The 18,714-nt window shown below is 40.3% G+C and overlaps 1 protein-coding gene across 3 annotated transcripts in view; it reads left to right on the top strand.

Annotated features, from left to right (window-relative positions):
• Positions 1–18,714, top strand: part of EPB41L4B (erythrocyte membrane protein band 4.1 like 4B) — a 169,420-nt gene that overhangs the window by 35,757 nt on the left and 114,949 nt on the right. For all 3 annotated transcript variants that reach the window (XM_058042194.1, XM_058042185.1, XM_058042202.1), the window contains exon 2: positions 15,380–15,484. In XM_058042194.1, coding sequence (XP_057898177.1) covers positions 15,380–15,484 — 105 coding nt within the window. The remainder of the gene's footprint in view (positions 1–15,379; positions 15,485–18,714) is intronic.

Raw genomic sequence — 18,714 nt, 5'->3', positions numbered from 1 at the left:
CGAGAAATGTCTTTGGTTTGCCTTTTAAGTCCTTTTTAGTCTTTGCTGAATCAGTCTAACTCTGCAGTCGAAAATATGTGTTTAATCTAGTTTTTAGTATTAAGATGTAACTCCAGAGGAAACTTAGCCATAGTAGTTCTAGCAGAGTTGTTCTTCTGTGGTTACGTTGCAGACTTCCTATTCTGAAATGAGTGCTGAGTTTACTGAAGTGCAGAAGTTACTCCAGAACAAATTGCTTATGGCACAACCTCTTCATGAGGGAAGTGGAGTTTCAAGTTACCTTACTGACCAGGAAAGCATCTGCCTATATCCAGATGGTAAACAAGCTGTACCGTATTCCTTCAAGACCCTGGGGTCTTGAAGACTACTGGTGACTCTGTGGAAGATGATGTTTTAAGCATTTCTTGTGTTGGTTATAAGCAAATTGGTTAGACCTGTATTTTTCTGAAAATTGTTGTTTGATCTTGTGTCCTGGGAACCAGATGTATTGTGCCAATGGATTTTCTTTAATGCTTGTTTTGAGTAGTTAGACTTCCATTTTTCATGCAATTACACTTAACTAAGTGGGTGCTTCAGAGGCGAATAACAAAGACAATTGTTTGAGTTTGATGTCTGCCCTTACCCTTGTGCTTCAAACAAATCTTACAATTTAATACTCACCCTACATCATGGTTTATCCTGAAAATTCAAAGCAACCAGCATATTTAACAGTGATGAAATCTAGAAGACAACTGGAACATGACTTGAGAAAATGCTTTGCTTCTAAATGTTGCATGTAAACAAAATGGCATTAATTCAGTACGAGTTACACACAATGTCAGAAAAGGCTTGTTACCAACAAACTGTCAATCTTATGTCTCTTCATTTGCAGGAAGCTTAAATTGGGGAGGGGGGAAGTGGGAACATTTATGACTCACATGGATTGGGAGATAATAAATCTAAACCTATGTTTACATTTAAAATAACATAAGGCTTTAAAAATGTTTCAAGATGTTAAATATTTGTCATATTGTAGTTTGTAAATTTTGTGTCTTCATGATTCACTGGGGAAAATGAATTCACTGGGAGTGAGAGAGTAGCTCAGGCTAAAGAAGGACGGTTTCCAACACATGAGATTTCACAGCCCCTGGATGTTGTGAAAATGAAGCTGGAAAGCGTTTGGTGTTGCTTGCAGGCAGGTGTGCCCTCCCCACCGACTCCCTGTGGCCCATGGAGTCTTGGCACTTCCCTTTGTGTGGAATGTCTGAGCAGGAAGGAGAGAGTGCTCTCACTTCAAAATAAGCTGTATTTTGTTGATCGATTGTGTTTGTATCAGTAAATATATTCCATTTGTTAAAAGGTTGACTTCTAATTTAACGCCCAGAGTTATTGAATAACAAGTGTGGAATCATTTCCTCCTCTGAAAGTTGGGAGAGGGGAGGGAAGATGAGAGAGACAAACAAAGAGACAAACAAAGGAGACAGCCTAGTTCTCAGAGACTGAAAGAGTTGTTATGCCTTGTTGAGGATGTGAGTTCAGTGATATTGTCAGTAGAGAGAGTATTGCCTTTCAGTAACGATGAGTATGGCAGATCTAAGATAACCTTGCCTTGAGCTAGTACAGCAAGGCTCTCTACCCTCCCCCTGGAGCCCTGACTATTTTGAATTTCCTACTGATGGCCCAGTAGTCTGTATGTGGTGGATGAGAAGCATGCATACCAAGGTAAAGACAGTGGAGTCTGCAAAAGGGCATAAACATATGTATGTTTGCATACGTGTGTGGATTTGTATGGCAGGGTTTGGTAGCAGGGAGGCTGCAGGGATGGTTTCTGTGAGAAGATTCAGAAGCTGGCCTCATGTCAGATGGAGCCAGTTCCAGCAAGTTTCAAGATGGAGCTGCCATGGCTAAATCTGCATCCATCAGCAATGTTGGAGCACCTCTGTGATAACATATTTAGGGGGAAAAAAGCCCTGCACAGCAGCTGTGAGAGGAGCAAGAAAACTGTGAAAGAAAAAGCCTGCAGACACCAAGGTCACTGGATGAGGAGTGACAGTGATGAGTTGCTTCAGGCACTGGAGCACAAATTCCCTGCAGCCTGTGGTAAAGAGCAGGTTGAGGAAGGCCCATTTCCCTCTTGCAGCCCATGGAGGCCCACAGGGGAGCAGAGATCCACCCTCAGCCCATGGATGTCCCAAAGCAGGAGCAGCTGGATGTCCAAAGGAGACTGTGCCCCTATGGAGAGAGGAGCCCATGCTGGAGCAGGCTGGGGGACACGCTGGAGCAGTCTGTTCCTGAAAGACTCTGCTCCGTGGAATGATCCCATGCTGGAGCCAGTCCTGAAGAGCTGTAGACTATGAGAAGATTGCACTCTGGAGAAGTCAGTGGAGTGTGTCCCATGAGGTTGGATCCTCTCCTGGTCAGTGAAGGAGTCTATCCCGTGGGGTTGGATCCTCTCCTGAAGGACTGTATCCCATGGGGTTGGATCGTATCCTGAAACAGGGAAGGAAGGAGCAATGGAAGAGGAGGAAGCAGCAGTGAAGAGACTCTACCCATTTTCCCCAGACCCACTCAGTGAGGGAGGAGGTAGAAGAGAGTCTGGCATGAAGTCGAGCCTGGGAAGAGAGTGGAGGGGAAAGTTTGTTTAGTTCTGATTTTATGTCTCACCATCCTGCTGTTATTAATTAGCAATAAGATATGTTAATCTCCTTCAAGTTGAATTTGTTTTGCCCATCACAGTAGTGATCTTTCTGTACTTCTGTCAACCTGGTAGGATATATGACCCAGCCTTGTAACACTGTTGTAGCTCTTCCCTGATCTCTGGCTTGGCAGTGTTCCTGGCTACTGCCTTCACACAGGTCACCTGAACACCCCAGCTTGGTGTCCTCTGAAAACTGATGTGCCCCATCTCTTCCTTCCTATGGTAGATGCAGGTGTTGAACAGGATGCAGGTTCCAGGATGGATGCCTGAGGGAATTCCCATTAGAGCATGTCTCCAGGTAGTGTTCAAATCACTACCCACTTCCCTTTGAGAGCAGTGATGTAGACATCAATGATCAACCTATCTAGACTGTAGTGCCCCGGTGTGGACGTGGGGATGTTGTGGGAGACCATGCTGAAAACCAACAACAATCGAGATAAACAACTTTTGTTGGTCTCTCATCTAAGATGATGAAAAGGCGTAATTGAAATCTTCAGTGTGTGTGATGTGTGAGTGAGCATTCAGCTTATCACTCTCTTAATCTAAACTGTTTGTTTTCCTCCAGCATATGGTATTTTCAATACAGGGAGATGAAAGACTAGTCTCTCTTAGTCTACAGTCTCTCTGGCTGTATCAACAGTCATATGCGCTTTGTTGCTCAGCCTGAATAAACTTCACGACATGCTGTCTCTTTCAGAGTCAGCGCAGCTGAACAAGTGAGTTGACACTTGTTCTTCCTGCATCAGCAGTGTGGTGTTGTATTTGGTTGCAATTGTAGGCTCTGCTGGTTACATATATATAACTTTGAAGTCATCTGAGTTGCTGGTGTCATCTAAAAGCTGTCAGGCAGTGAAGTTGTCCCTACAGCCAGAGTTTGGCTTGCAGAACTTTGCTCCAACAGAAGAACTTGAGTTTGTCCAAGTCTGTAAGTCTGGTAATGAGAAACATTGTTCATATTAATAATGTCTCCAGGACAGCGATGGATTCCCCAACACTGGACACTTTTAAGATTGACCTGGACAGGGTACTGGGCCATCTTGGCTACAATGTGCTTTTGCTAAGGAAGGTTGGACCAGATGACCCTTGAGGTCCCTTCCAACCTGGTATGCCATGATTCTGTGATTAGTGGTAGAAAACAGAATTAGGGCAGCAAAATATGATCCTCCAGTGACTTTTTGACTTTTTAGACCATCAGAATGTTTGGTATTAATGCTGATGGTTTAAGTTCTGTTGGATATTTAATTGAAGTATTGCAAGTTTGTGGGAGTTCTCTGCTCTTGTGTTCACTTTCGTTGTGAAATAAAATTCTTCTGAGACAAAGGGACTGCTACCAATTTTGTTGGCTTTATAAATGAAAGGTTTTGTTACTGTCTGCAAAGAACTGGTGGTACAGTCTTTGCTGGAGCCATCAAAGAGTGGCTTCATTTTTAAGTAGTTCATTATCCCTTCAACTAAACGTATTGTGTGAAGTGTCTATGTGTTGCAGTGATTTTTGGATATGGACTTTGATGTATTCAAACTATAAGGCCTTGGTGACATTTTTTTCCCTGAAATAAAAAAATTAAGAATTTTCACTTGAAAATTAAGTTGTTATTTTGAAGAACTGAGGTGGTAGTAGTTCAGCCATTTGTGACTGGCCAATTTGGAGTGTCAGGTCTGATCTATCTTGAGAGTCAGACTCTAAGAGAAAAAAATTTGCAAAAGTTGTCAAGCGGAGCAAAACTTGTGTTGAGGTAAAATGCCCAGGTGAAAAGAATCAGCCACAAGGAATGCCCCATTAGCCTGTCACAGTGCACTGGGAGTGTCACCAGTTTAATGAGTTCTGCTGAATTTCTGGCAGACACTATGGCAATAGCAAAGTTACCCTATGTTTTTCTGGTGGTCTGAATTAAACATGCAAGCTCTTATTGAGATGTTGTTAATACATATGTATAATAAGCCAGCTGATACTATATTTTTTTACTCCTTTATGCTGCTTGGGTTTAATTTCCATGAGAGTTTTTTGATTCTGTTTTATTTCGCCTTGCTGTGCGAGTGTCCAGAATTCATTTCATGGCATGGAGCAGGCAGGGTAGCTGACCCTGAAAGCAAAGGACAAAACTCAAAGCTTCATGCAAACCACTAAGAGCTGCAGCCTGTTCCAGATGGATTTTCAAATCAAACCATATGTGGAGCAGCATTCTGGGTATTGCAGGTCTGTCTATACTCTCTGGAATGTATGTACATGGACCTTTGATCATGTGTTCTCATCTGTATTTTTGCCTTAAAATTTCTGAAGTCTGTCTTTTAAACTACATCCAGAGGAGATGCTGGCACACAACACTCCCTCCAAGTAGGCAGCAAAAAATGCAGGATGCAGGGAACCTGACAGGAAAGAAGCCAGACACTTGTGCAGATCAGCGGTTCTTCTTTTCTCACTTCTTCAAAAGCATCACTTTTCCAGATTCTGATGAATACTGTGCTTTTCTGCATACTGACTCTGGGCTCAGAGGTTCTGTTTATAATGAGAGCTTTTATCTTCTCAGCCTCTTACCTAACTCGATTGGATGATCTCTTGGTTGGCATGAAATATCAACAGATCATTTTTGGCTTAAACCCAGTGTTCCTGCACCTCATATTGGCACTCAGAACTTCTCAGTTTATTCAGTAAAAACCCCCAGACATGAGTCCTTGCTCATTTTTTAGAATGAGGATAAACAGAACATTGTGCTGCCATGCCTATTTCAGTACAGTGAGGTGTTCACTTGTCCTTCAAATCTGAATATTTGCAAGAGAGCAAGAAGTTAAATACTGTAGTATGATGAGAATTTATCTTGTCATGTAATTCCTTGGCAGAAGTGAGAAGATTAGAGTGCTGAAGTTTTTTATAATAAACCTTGCTCTGCCACTGGTTTTAACTGAGCAGGAGCATGGTCTGAGAGAGGTGTTTTCTATTAACTTGAACTGCTGTTTATTCTTTTTTATAGTGGTTCTAATGAAGTTCTTTGAATAAGAACCACATGGCTTTTCATCTTGTATATTGTCTTTCTTGAAAGTAAATGTAATTTGTAGTGATTGTCTTTAATTGCATATACTTGTCTAATTATGCTTGTGTTTAAAAATAATTGTCTTCTTGGCTGTCCACTAAATGAAATACTTTTACTGGCAAACTTCCCTGGTCTTTCTCTGTTTTTAAATCTGCTGATTATAAACCTGCAGTTTAAGAGAGTTTACTGATTTTTCTGAATCTCTGGATTTTTGGGTCTCTTCAGAGAGAAGCAAATAATTGGGGTTGATTCTTTGGAGAAGACTATGACTTAGTGTATGGAAGAACAAAGAGTGAAGAGTACTGAAGTCAGTTGGCTGTCTGAATAAACAACTTCAAAAGCAGTTTCTCTTCATTTTTAAATCCATAGAGTTTCTGAGGAAAAGACCACATTAGAGCTTTGTCCTCAAGTTCCAAACTCCCTTTTTGGTCACTGGTTCTCTTTCACATCTTTGAGCTTCTTTTACTGGCTGTAACTGTCAGGGTGATTAATAATAAATATGATTTATATGGAAGGTTTAGCACATTATAGGGTAATTAATATAGGTAATTAATTCTAATGTTAGCATGCATGTGGAATTAATTTTGTGCTATGAAAAGTGCCACAAATAGTAGATGTTATTTAAGTTTTAAAAAAGACATAGAAATAATGCTCATGTAATTCATACTCAATTAACAGTGTGCAAGTTTATGCTGGAGGAGAGGAGTGGTTTTAAGGAACTTTTTGTTTTATCCAGACGTAAAAGTAAATTCATGCAGCGTGCATGATGTGATAGTACTAAAGGAATCTGCACCTTTTTGCTTTTACAGGTCAGCACTTGGTGGTGAGGATTCTGTTCTATGCACCCAGAAGTGGCAATCTTTAAGGCATTATGTAAGATACCAGTTCTTTGAGCAGCTGGCCTAGGTTTTGCCTTCCAGCCTCAGCACAGCTTTGTGGCCTCCTCCTTGCCTGGATACCCGTGTCAGGAAGGAACTTTTGGCTACCAGGCCCACACCAGGCTCTGCTGTGTGGTTGGTTGTGTGGGGAGGGGGCTTGAAAGCACTGCTAGCTTGAATTAGGAGTGATGTTTAACTGATGTAACTCCCCCCTGTAGCCAGTTCTTTACAAGGCATTGAGCTGCCCTGAAAAACCTCTTGGGTGGGGGTCAGGAACAGAACCTGTGACTTGTGTGCCTGGGAGAGTGGGAGCCCTGCAGCCTTAATTTATGTCAAGTACAGCTACTTGTGTTGCTTGTGTGTCTGACTGGTCATTACTGCTGGTCTGAGCTACATTCATGCTGAAGCCAGGTTGCCAGTAGAGCCTTTTAAGTAAAATGCTTTATTGTAGACAGTCATAAATGTGTCCTATTTAAAAACAAGTTAAAAAAATTGGAAATAGTTGAGTCAGACACCCATACATGTGAATTGTGTATGAAGGATATGTCTATATGGAAAATTTTGTTTGTACAGTTGCATCTGTTTAAAACTATTTCTACTCCTGGAGAATTCAGGTGCAGGTGTATAAGCAAGCAAAGATGTCATTTGAAACTTTGCTGCTGCATTAGCATAAGAAACTGCAGAGTCTTTGCTAAACTCTCTCGGGATCTCCTGATAGCACTTGCCTATTTCTCCTTGTTCTTTTTAATGTCATCTTATGCCAATGTTCCATGTTATTTCTCAGATACAGTTTAAATTCATGACCTAGAATTTTCTCCATCTCTCCAGAAAAATGGCACCTCTATCCCACTGTGATTTGTGCAGGAGGGCAATGGGCAAGGGCAGCCTAAAGCATAACATTGAGTTGTGTTTGATGGTATCACCTCAAAGAGGTGGCTCCCACTTCAATGCCCATAGCTTAGCTTTATCAAATAAAACCTCTTCCTCTGGGAATGCAGAACTGTAAATTTGATTTTGAGTGAAATCATGTAGGTTAAGGAGTCTCAGCATAAGTTTTTGTTCTCTTTATCCTAGCTACTTCGTGTTTCCACCACTTTGTTTGAGGGGCATGTAATATTTCAAGTGGGTCAGGAGGGGGAGCTGGCATTCTAGGGGTGAAAAAGAATCTTCTTTGCTTACAAGTAACCCCTTTTTTTTTTAATTGTGATGGGGTAACCTCTCTGTTCCTGAAATAACAGTAGTCCAGACTGACTTCCAGAACATAAAGTTGCAAGTAAGGATTTTTTTTTTTACTGCTTTGTTCTGTGGCTGATGGTTGCTTTTATCTGTTGCCTGAGGATCCCATTTAGAAGTGCTGACAGTGCTTTTCTCTTGGGAAGAGGTCTGTGTTGCCAGTAGTATATGCAGGTGATAGGGACAATGAGCAGAACCTCACCCTCCTCTGAGTCTAATAAAATAAAAATGTCACTGCTGGTAATAATGTTGACAGTAGTAATTGCATGTATAGGGCACCTACCATGGCTGTACCTGCCTGCCCTTCATGTGACTTTTGGAGAGATTAAAGGCTTTGCAAAGGCAGCTGCCCTTTAGATGAGTGATGGAAATGTGAAATTGCCCTGCATAAGGGTTTCCCCACTGCAGTGGGTTAGCCTTAGCCATCAGCCAGGCTCCTCCCCAGCCCCTCATCATGCAGGATGGGGGTAGGAAATATGGAGAGAGAATGGGAATTAAAAGACTCGTGGGTCAAGATAAAGCTGACTCTTTCCCTAACTCAAATCCACTCCTTCACTCCTGACTTCTGTACCCCCCACCACCAGTGGTCAGTGGGTCTGCTGTGGAGATGACTGAAACCAGCTGTGTCCAACCTGGGACAGCCCCATCTTCTCTGCAAAAAACTAAGCAAGTGGTAAAATTATCCCTTCCAGATAATGTAGGTCTTGAGACATAGTAGTTTCTTGCTCCTTTTTTCTGCAGCAAAACAAGCTTTGAGCCTCTGGATATGCTACTATAATCAGTTTTGAACAGCTGTACTGTAAAATTCAGCTAGTGAAAGTGCCTATTTCAAAAACTGTGCAAAACCAGCTTTCAGGAAAAGTTGGCATTGTTCAGATCACTTTATGAGTTTGGTTCACTTGTCCAGTGGAGGAAGAGACAGAATGTGTTTGAGAGGTGGGGAAGGAAGTGACTGGAAGCAGGGATGTGTGAAGTGGCAAAGGAAACCCTATACTCTCCCTTCAAATCTCACCTGACTTTCCTGGATCTGCTTTATGTTTGTGTTCCTGTATGTAGGAATCTCTCCAGTAAGCGATTCCTGGCATGGCTTTGGACTCTTTGGAGATTGTTTGCATCTGAGGTAATTCCCTCTCTGCTCTCTTGTCTGTGTATTCTCTGTAATGCTGTGCTGCCAATTCAGTCTTTGATTCATCCTAATGAGTTTGTACTTTATGAATAATGAAAAATCTTCTCTTTCCTCCTGTTGCAAAGCTTGAAAATAGCATATTATCCTTCCCCACCCTTAGTTCTTAGTAGTTTCAGTTTCTTGGTTTTGTTTGCTTTCTTTATTTGTTTTTATTGTTACTTTTTTGTTCTTGGACCATTTTAAAATTTTTTTTTTAATTGACGAGTGACTACCTTTATATAACAGGAAGAAAGTATAAGCCAGTGCAAGAAACTTTTCCAGTGTCACACTAGCATGGTAAACATACTGCGATCTGACTAGAAGCCCAGTGCCATTTGGGTTTATGTAGAGACTTGGTACATATAAAATACAGTGATCTATTTATTTGTCCTTGTTCAGGCTTCTCCTCCAGTGAGTGCTGATTCTTCTTGTCAGTAGCTGGTGGAGAGATAAAAGTCTGGCTGCTGTTAGGAAATGCTGCTGTATTATAGTGGGATTTACTATACCCACTGTTAGGGGACTTTTTCTTAATGACCGTCTGCAAATTCTCATTGGCATCTTGGTTTTAGAAACCCGGCTGCCTTGCGCTGTTGGCCAATCTCCCCACAGAGAGAACATTCTGAAGTGGTTGTGTGCTTATCTGAGGTTCTCTCCATCCCCTTGATGGGATGTGACTTGTGACAGTCCTAGCTTTTCAGACTTTTATCGTAGGCTTTGAGGGTAATTTGAAGGAAGCAGCTTGATTTGTTGGTTTGGTTTATTATTTCTGGGAATTTGGGGTTCTTTTTGCTTTGGTGTTTTCTCATTTTACAAGGGGTTCTTTAACTTTGCCTCTAAGCTGCTTATGCTCAGGAAATAGCAATATTTTAGTTTGGGGCCTTGACAGAAATGACTGGGAGGAAAATGTTTGTTCTTTCAAGGTTATAATAAGTAGATACCATTAAAGGGATGTTTTTGTCTGCTGATGAAGGGCTGAGGGCTTGGTGGTGTGTGTATGCATTTGGCATTTTTTGCTGGTTTGAGGTTTTATGCAGGGGGGAAGTTAAGGGGATTTTGACTCTTGTTTTCAGCTAATTTCTCAAAAGAACTAAAATGAATTTTGTTCTCCTTCAGATAAAAGTTCACATGCGTCATCACTTGCATTTTCTTCTGGGCACGTTCAGCAGAGCTGCTTGTTTCTGTGGTCTGTACTACATTTAAACATCATTTGCATGCAGTAGCAGGCTCTGAAGCAGTACTGGTGCTATTGCCATGACAGGGTGAGAGGCTTAATGGTTATTTGAACAGAGTCACATTTTCAAGTGAGCTTGTAGCCAGAACTGAAAATTTAAGTCAATGGTTGGCTGGTAAGAAAATAACCTGACATCTTCATTGCAGCTTGAGCAAGCTAGCCAGCCTCATGGAAGTATGATGTGCTAGTAAATAACTTTCTTTTCTTCAGTTAGCCCTGATTTTATGAACATAAAGTAGTTTTTGCATGATTTCAAGCACAAAAAAAGGAACTCTTTCCCCACTTTTCTGAGTGTGCTCATTAGGCCACCAGAGGAGGATGGGACAGGCACCCAGGTCACGGCTGGTTTGCAGTGTGACCTCTATGGATGGCAGCTTGCACACTGGAATTTGAACACAAGTGGCTGACTGACAGTACTGCCTGCAGCAGCAGTGCTGGGATGGGTAATGTGGTTTTCAGTGCAGCTTTTGCAAGCCCAGCCATGGCCTCCAACGTGTACCTGGCTGAAGCTGTTGGATACCCTGGATTTATAAGAATGTAGAACAGTTGCATTTTTGTGCTTAAAATTATGTAACTACTGCTGGCTTTCAGTACAGCTGATTGTGTTTGAAGCAACTGAGGGCTTGACTGAGCAGAAGAAAGCAAGTTAAAGGACAGATGATAACTGAGCACCAGGAGTCAAGGCTAATTAGGAGCACAGATGGCTTTTATGCATGTTTAGCCTGTCTGAGACACTTGGAGACAGCACTGCCAGTGACTGCTAAAAGGCAGAGCAAATTCTCACTGCTAAGCATTATGGCCAACAGCTCAAGCCTTGAGTTTGAAAATGAGCTTTAGGTTTGAAAATTGAGTTAATAACAGTTCAGGTTAACACTAACAGGTGTGAGAGGGCAGAGCAGAACATATTGAGCTGCTGTTGTTGTCAGGAGGTGTTAAGGACGGGAAATGCTGGTGCCATCAGAGCAGCCTGTGGAGGTGAGACTGGCTTGCTACAAAGGTGCCTTTTAGAATTTACTAGAAACTCAGACCTGGAGTGACCGACCATCAGACCATAGCAGCCCACTCTGAAAAAATATTTAACATATTGCAGAATACATAATCTTGTGCTTTCTTTCAAAAAAGAAACTAAGCCTGCCCTACCTACCCATTGCTGTTCCTACTCACTATTCAGTTTGAGATGCATTGGCTTTGGTTGGAAAGCTAATTGGCTTTGACTTTTCTCTTGGTGATAGCTTATTTTCCTTAATTTTGGTTGTCATTTTGTCTGCTGGCAGACTATTTCATGTACCTCCTGGCCTATTTGACAGGTTGTTTTCCCAAGCAGTCCTTCAACTGTTTCTGAAATCTGTTAATAGTTTGTTTGTAGCCCTGTAGTCTGAGCTCTCTAATATGACTCAAGAATTTCAGCCTCTCCACTTGGGTTCAAGTAACTGCACTTGGGTTTGGGGAAAGTGTGGGCAGAATCTCTTTAGCTCTGCTAGTATGTGCTCTGAGAGTGATCAATGGCATCCTTGCACTGTATCTGCTTTAAAATGGGAATTTTTTCTGGCATGTACGTCCACTTTCCATGCCCTTTGGCAAAAACCTTTCAAAGAGCTCTGGAATAGCTAAGATCAACACTAATCAGCTTGTTTAGACAGGGCCAGGTGGTGTAAAATGTCCCTGGCTGATCAATGTTCTCTTTCCTTTATGTCTACCAGAATCACATTAAAATCTCTTGCCTATTTCCATGTCAAGTCTGGAAGAGTTTCTCATTGGAGAAGTTAGTCTTTGTTTTGTCATGTTTTAGCTGACCAGAATTTTCATAGATTCCCTGAGACTGGGATCTCTCTGGCAGCAGAAGATGTAGCCTACTTGTGGGCCATGCAGCTGTCACTGTTGTTGTGCAAGGTGCTTTGTACCCATCCCAATTGGAGTCTTTGTAGGATGTGCAGTGAGTCCTCATTTAACATAAGAATTCTCTGTGAATGTGATTCATGATCCAAAGGAAGGTGATAGAGGGGTTTATTTGAGAATGGCTTCAATGAAACAGTGGACAAAACTCTCATAACTTAGGTGGAACAGGGGTGGATGACATGAGAAACTCCTTTTTTTCCTTTCTCTCAGTAATTGCTCATTATCAGGGAGGCTCCCAGTCTGCAAGTGTAATTGAGTCTTTGTGTTTCATCAAGTGCCTGCCTCATGCTAATTCAGTTATGCCTTAGGTTGCAGCTGTAGTTTTGTTTGTAAGCTGAGCATTTCATGCCCACCCTCCCTGTGAGGTTTTGTGGTGCTCACACAAGTTCTCCTGAGTTCCAAGGAACACTCCACCAGAAACTGGCAGTGCTTTAATTGATGTTTCAAAACAAAACAAAAAAAAAAAAAAACCCAAACAAAAACTCCCAAACCAAAAAGAAAACCCTACCAAAACAGAAAGCAAAGACAAAAAACCCAACAAAACCAAAACCCCAACAGAAACAAACAAAAACACCCAAGTCAACACAAGGCTTTGCAACTTTTCTTGCATCACTGTTCCCAATTTTAGTAACTTCATACCAACAAAATAGCAACCCTATATAGTAGTATATGCATACTGTTTGTTGCCATGTACTTCATTTTGTGAGATAAAAGTTATGCAGGCCATTTACATCTGATATTTCTGAGCCATCTGTCTAGCAAGGTATGACTGCAAAATATTTTTAGTTTATGGTTGGGGGTTTTTAGCTGTATCTTCAGAAAATAAGCACAAGTCAAAGGTCTGTAAAGATAGTATGATTTATTAAATTCCAGATGGTTAGATCTACTGTGAAAATTTTACTGTACAAAAGCATTATCTTGTCTTTATGTGGTACCCAATTTTGAAAAGGGAAACATGTATTTTAGCTACTGTTTTGTCTAGAAGAGGGGAGAAGAAAAAGATGATGAAAATCAAAATTTTTTGCTTTTGAGACCATGCATATGTAATGCCTGAGGAAAAAGCCTTCCATTTTGATTATTCCACCCATTTCATTCCGTGCACATTCATTTATCAGTCCACAATATGACCTGCAGGATTGTCAGTCAGTGATGAGGCAGAATAAAGAACAGGTAATCCTTTCCTGTTAGTAGAGGAAAGGAGTCAGTCGCTTTTATCTCCCTCTGTAGTCCAACATCTCAAAGGAAGTTTTGGGTCAGCAATTTGCTGGCTGCAGCAGCTTTATCATTTAAGGGGCACAAGTTGCTGGGAAGGCTCATTTAGTGACAAGTTAAATGTTACAATCTCCTGTAAGCTGTGTATGTAATACTGCATTTTATGGTCTAGCTACATGCAGAGCTATTCTGCATGTAACACATGTTAAACATTAACTACTGCTTGGGTACAGAAGGTGGAGTGTGCTCTCTCTGGTTTCTATTGGGTGTGTTGCAGTGGAAGATAAACATGTACTCGTAGTTAATGCCATAAAGCAAGCAACCATGAGCAGAGTAGGGCATCAAGTGCATTTTTCCTACTTTTGAATTTTTCATGTTCTGCTGTTTCTCTTTATTGCTTTTGAGGGCTTTCTCCTCCCTCACTTAAGCAAGGTCTGTTTAAATTTTGTTGAGCTTTGGTTTGGCTTCTTTTAACAAGTGCTGATTTTACTCCATATGAGAAAATATGGTCTGGATACTTTTTGTTCAGTTTATAACAATTACAGTAGCAATGTACTGTTTTAAGAGGCCATTGTAGTCTCAGCTGCCTTTAATAGACTGTTGAACTTTGGTTACTGATGTCTATTATCTGCCCCTTTCCCCCCTCAAAATAATGAAACAGTATCTTACAATGACAGTTTAATGTTGGTGTTAAGCTTTTATGGAGCTTTAATTCTGCTCTTGAAATTTGATACGATTCAATTTCTGTGCTTCTGTTTTGTTAGTTAAAAAACCCTAAAAAGTACAACTTAAATAAAATTTGCTTCCTGTATCTGAGCTTGCTTCACTTTCTTGGCAAAACAGAGGTGTAAGTTGTGATCTTGCCTGTTGCTGAAGAAAACTGATTTTAGACAGCCTAGAACCCTGAACAGGAGTTCTACATGTTATGATTGATGGTGCCTTTGTGCAGAAGACCAAACTAAAGGAACTGAATGCTTAACTGTGAATTTTGCTACATTTTGGGTAAAGTGGAAATGCCTAATATGTTAGTTTTAAAAAATGAAAAAAAAATCCTTAAAGTTGTAAGAGGGACAGCAGTCACAAAAGTGGATCCTGGTCAGTACTTCCTTGTATAAAGCACAGCTGTAGCTTCAGTCTCTTACTCAGATTTATGATCATCTCATGTATTTTTGGCCAAGGGGTGATTTTGCTCAAGAATTTGAAAACTTTCTTCGCCAAGTAACTCAACAAGATTTGCATGAAGAATTGGTTATTGCCTTTTTCTTCAGCCCACCTGTAATGTTCAAGCTTTTCTAGTGTTGAAGACTGAGAATGTAAATTCTTGCCTTAACCTCAAAACAAGTACCCAGGCCAATGCAGCCTACCTTTAAGATCTGCTAAGTTTTCTACCCTTACCTCTAGGCCATAGTTGGGGTTTTAGTTGTTAACTTTTATTTCCATTCTTGCCTGTTTCAGATGGCATGCCAAGTAAGTTTACAGCTTTTTTGGCCTTTGTTTCTTCATTTAAAGGCTGCAAATATTATGGCAGTTGGCAACATAAATGAAATATTATCAAATCCTATAAATTTTCTTCACAGTGCTCTTTGAGTGTTCAGGCTGTCCAGAATTTATTTTGCAGCTTCAGTGGTGATGTGGCTCTGCATGGCTGCAGTTGCTGTTGATAGCCAGCAGATTTCAGGCAGTGTATGTTAATCAAGCTTTTCCTGGAGAATCTGACTTCCTGGGGTACAAAATGATGGCTCTGTGACTTAGGACACTTGTAGGGCATAACCCTTCCCTTTCTCTTGTACATTTTTAATTATGATGAACTTTGAAAGCTTGCTTTGAGAGCAAAATCTGATGCTGTTGGAATAATTGCAGACAAGAATGGCATGTCACTCTCTCTTTCCCTAGGAAAATAAAAAGAAATGTCAATGCAATTTTTCAGAATAAATAGAATTGCTCTTTTGATATTATTTTCCTTTGTGTATCTCTTCTCACATGTTTGAGCTTGAAAAGAAGCACACCCAAACAAACCCACACTGGCCAATTTTTAAAAAAGCATTTTTTTTTCTGTTACAGAAAAATGCAAAGGGACAGGAGTTGTTTGACCAGATTGTGTATCATTTGGACCTTGTAGAAACGGATTACTTTGGCCTGCAATTCATGGATGCTTCCCAAATTACAGTGAGTATAACTTAAGTTGATTTTTATGTTTTGTGCCTGTTACTTTATTGCTGGTGCAGTTCCATGGAGAGATGTCAGCACTGGGGGCTGAAATAAGTGATGCCATGTTTGGTTCTTGCGCATAAAGCCACATCCTCTGAATGAGTCCTGAGTCATCTTATGTGACACGTGTGTAACTTGATTGCACACAAGTTAAAACAACAATGAATTTTGGTAAAGAAAAATGTACTTTATGGTTACTAGACTCATGGTATTCAAATTGTTTTGCAAGCAAGGATTTCTTATAAATTTTCTCTGTTGTTCTGTGCACACATTGTATTGCTTTGAGGGTTTAGGTTCATTTGCAAGAGCAAAACATTTTAGCTAAAAGTTCTTCTCCTCTTCCTTATATAAGGACTTCCAGTATCTGCAGGTGAAAGAAATAAATCAAAAAAAAAGTATTTACAGATATGAGTAGATATATTAATAGGATAGGGTTAAAAGACTACAGCATTGTGATTACACTGTATTGATATATATTTAATCTTTTCCTTTGTCTGCTCACTCTGTGTGAGCAAGACGTTTTACAAAAACTTGCACTGTGGATAGAAAATATGCATATTTGGGAAATGAATGTTTCTTTTAGTGCTCTCTGGTCAGTTCATAAATATTTTTTCCATGAAGCAGCAGCAGATGTTTTCTCTGGGATAATAAAATAATGGGAAAATGTGGCTGCAATATTGACATCCTGGGAAGTGTAGGTTCTAAGTTTATCATCCCAGAATTCTCAGCTTTATTCTCTAACGAGCTTGGTCAAAGGATGGATCAGGGTTCAAGCAGCTGCATTATCATCTGTGTTTCACCAGTCACTGTGAACAACAAACAGGAAACCTATCCAGGTACTGTACTAATGACTTGATACTGGAAGAAGAGAATCTGTGGGTTTGGGGAGAAGCAGTATTAATCTATTTAAACTTTATCCTGATGTCTAAATTAATTTAGGTTAATATCACTGAAAACTGATGTTTTGAATGAAGTATATTCATAATGGTTTTGGGATTTTTAGTTGATTATGTGTGTGTGCTTCTGATAAAATTTCTAAATACATAAATTGTGCAATACTTTTATGATGAATATGATTATAAGGACACAACTAATAGAGCAGAGTCTGCTTATAATGGGAAAAACATATTATACTGTCACTGATTGTCAAATCATCCAACTGGGAATTTGATAGCTAGGAATAGTTACTGAGCAAGGAGCTCCATGTTTTGTAAGAGGGGAAGCAGAAAGGAAGAGTGAAATATCCTTTCTCAGCAAGAATGAGGGCAGATCAGCCAAAAGCTGGGCTGAGGAAGCTGGGAAGACTCATTTTTTTGTATGTTTGCAAAACTGAAGGGCTCTTTTGACTGGTAAGAAAGATGCAGTAGCTATGTCTTCTGTATGTAGCTCTCTCACTGGTGTTGAGGGCACAGTGTGGCTATCTATACATGCAAGTGTTTCAGCTTTGTTTGTTTGATATTTCTTTGTTCTTTTAAGGAGGGAAGTACATGATGCACCTACAGCTGCAAAAGGGATGAGGGCTGTGAACAGCTGCTGGGGGGGTCTGAAAAAAGCCAACTCTGGTTGCAGGGCTTTGGTGGTAGGGTTGTGATATCCTGAATTAAGAGGAGTGTTGAGGGCAAAGTTTTTTACCTTCCCTGAAATGCAAGGCCAAAAGCTCTTACTTGGCTCTTGTGTTTTTTGGTCTGGCTCAAGCTGGGCAGAGAGTAGAGCTTAGAGAACTTCAAGGCACAAGCTTTTATCTTGCCCAGCACCCTGTGCCAAAAGGTTCCATGCTTTAAGAGCCTTCTTTCATCTGCTATGAACCTGTGACCTGAACTTTTTGTTTGCACAGCAATTAATGCCTAGCCTCCATGGGCTTCTGCTTAGTGCCAGCCCAGACACACAATGCCAAGTGGGGGACTGGGAGATTAAAATTGTGTAAACCCCTTTGAGGCTCTAAGCCTTTGTCTTTAGTGTGTATTGTTAAGGACTAAACATCTTTAAGCCACTATTACAAGTAAGAGAACACAAAATAGTCTTTGAATAGTGGAGATTGCTTCTGTGTGCTCCAAGGCCAGCAGCTTCTGAGTGCCCTGTTTCCTTCAGTCCTGTAACTTTGCCAGAGACTTGGGACAAGCAGTGTTGATAGCTGTGATTTAGAAAACAAAATCATGATTAGAGTTTATCTGCTTTGAGAGAGAAAAAGCTTTAATTGTTTGAACAGCTTATTTTTAATACAAACTCCCAGCATAAAGCTGTAAAAAGCAAGATGTCAGCAGTAATGCAGAAAATACTGTAATGCCTATTCAGTGAGCTCTGCATTAGCTTGTATCTTGTGCTCTTTGAAGATATCCATCAGAAGGATGCAGAAGGATAGAAGGATGTAGATAATCATCTAATAGTTTATTCTAAAACAAATTTTAGTGCACTGTTGTATTTTGAGTTACTTGCTGTTAACTCTGGAAGTAAAAATACTCTAATACAAGAAAACAATTTCTTATTCTAGCTGTTACAGAACTTCAACAGAGATGTAGTGCTTGGGGTGACTGAAGGGTGTCACTGATGTAGGAGGTCTCTGCTGTGGTTTAGAGGAAATGTAAAGCTTATTGGGTTTTCAGTTACTTTTACTACAGCCTGTGTTTTCTAGCAAAGCAGAAGGCCTTGAAAACTTTGGCTGAGGTTAGAAATAGCAATAGTAAAATCTTGGGAGACCATACTATGGAAGTTCAGTTGCCACGAGGAAGTATTTCACCGATCTTTGCAGGAACTGGTTGCATGCAACGTTTTCAATGGTTGCTATGGGTTTTGACTGTTGGTTGCTGATGTTTATTCATTTTCAATCCAGGAATGTCCTTCCTTTCTCTTATTCTAAATCATCTTAATAAAAGAAAAAAAGGCTTTCTGTGGTTAACAGCTCTTTGTGAACTCTATATTTTATAGGGTCTCTCAAGATTTAGATATCCTCATTTCTACAGTTGCATTCTTTGTTCCAATTTTCTGTCCTTTGATGCCAAAACATGGATGCTCTCCCAGCCCCTCCTGTGTTTTTTATTGAGAATTTATAACTGAAGGATTGCTCATGTTTATTAGCTTGGAATTTGCTTGTTTCCATCATAAATTTTGTTTCTGTTCACAAGAACAATTGCAGGGTAATTGAAAGGGAAGGATTTTTAAGATAAGTCTTTGAAATCTCTATTTTTTTTAGT

This window comes from Melospiza georgiana, chromosome 1 (assembly GCF_028018845.1).
Source record: "Melospiza georgiana isolate bMelGeo1 chromosome 1, bMelGeo1.pri, whole genome shotgun sequence".
In the NCBI taxonomy this organism is placed as follows: Eukaryota; Metazoa; Chordata; class Aves; order Passeriformes; family Passerellidae; genus Melospiza; species Melospiza georgiana.
The sequence above is the reverse complement of the archived record's forward strand: the minus strand, read 5'-3'. Positions and strand labels throughout refer to the sequence as shown.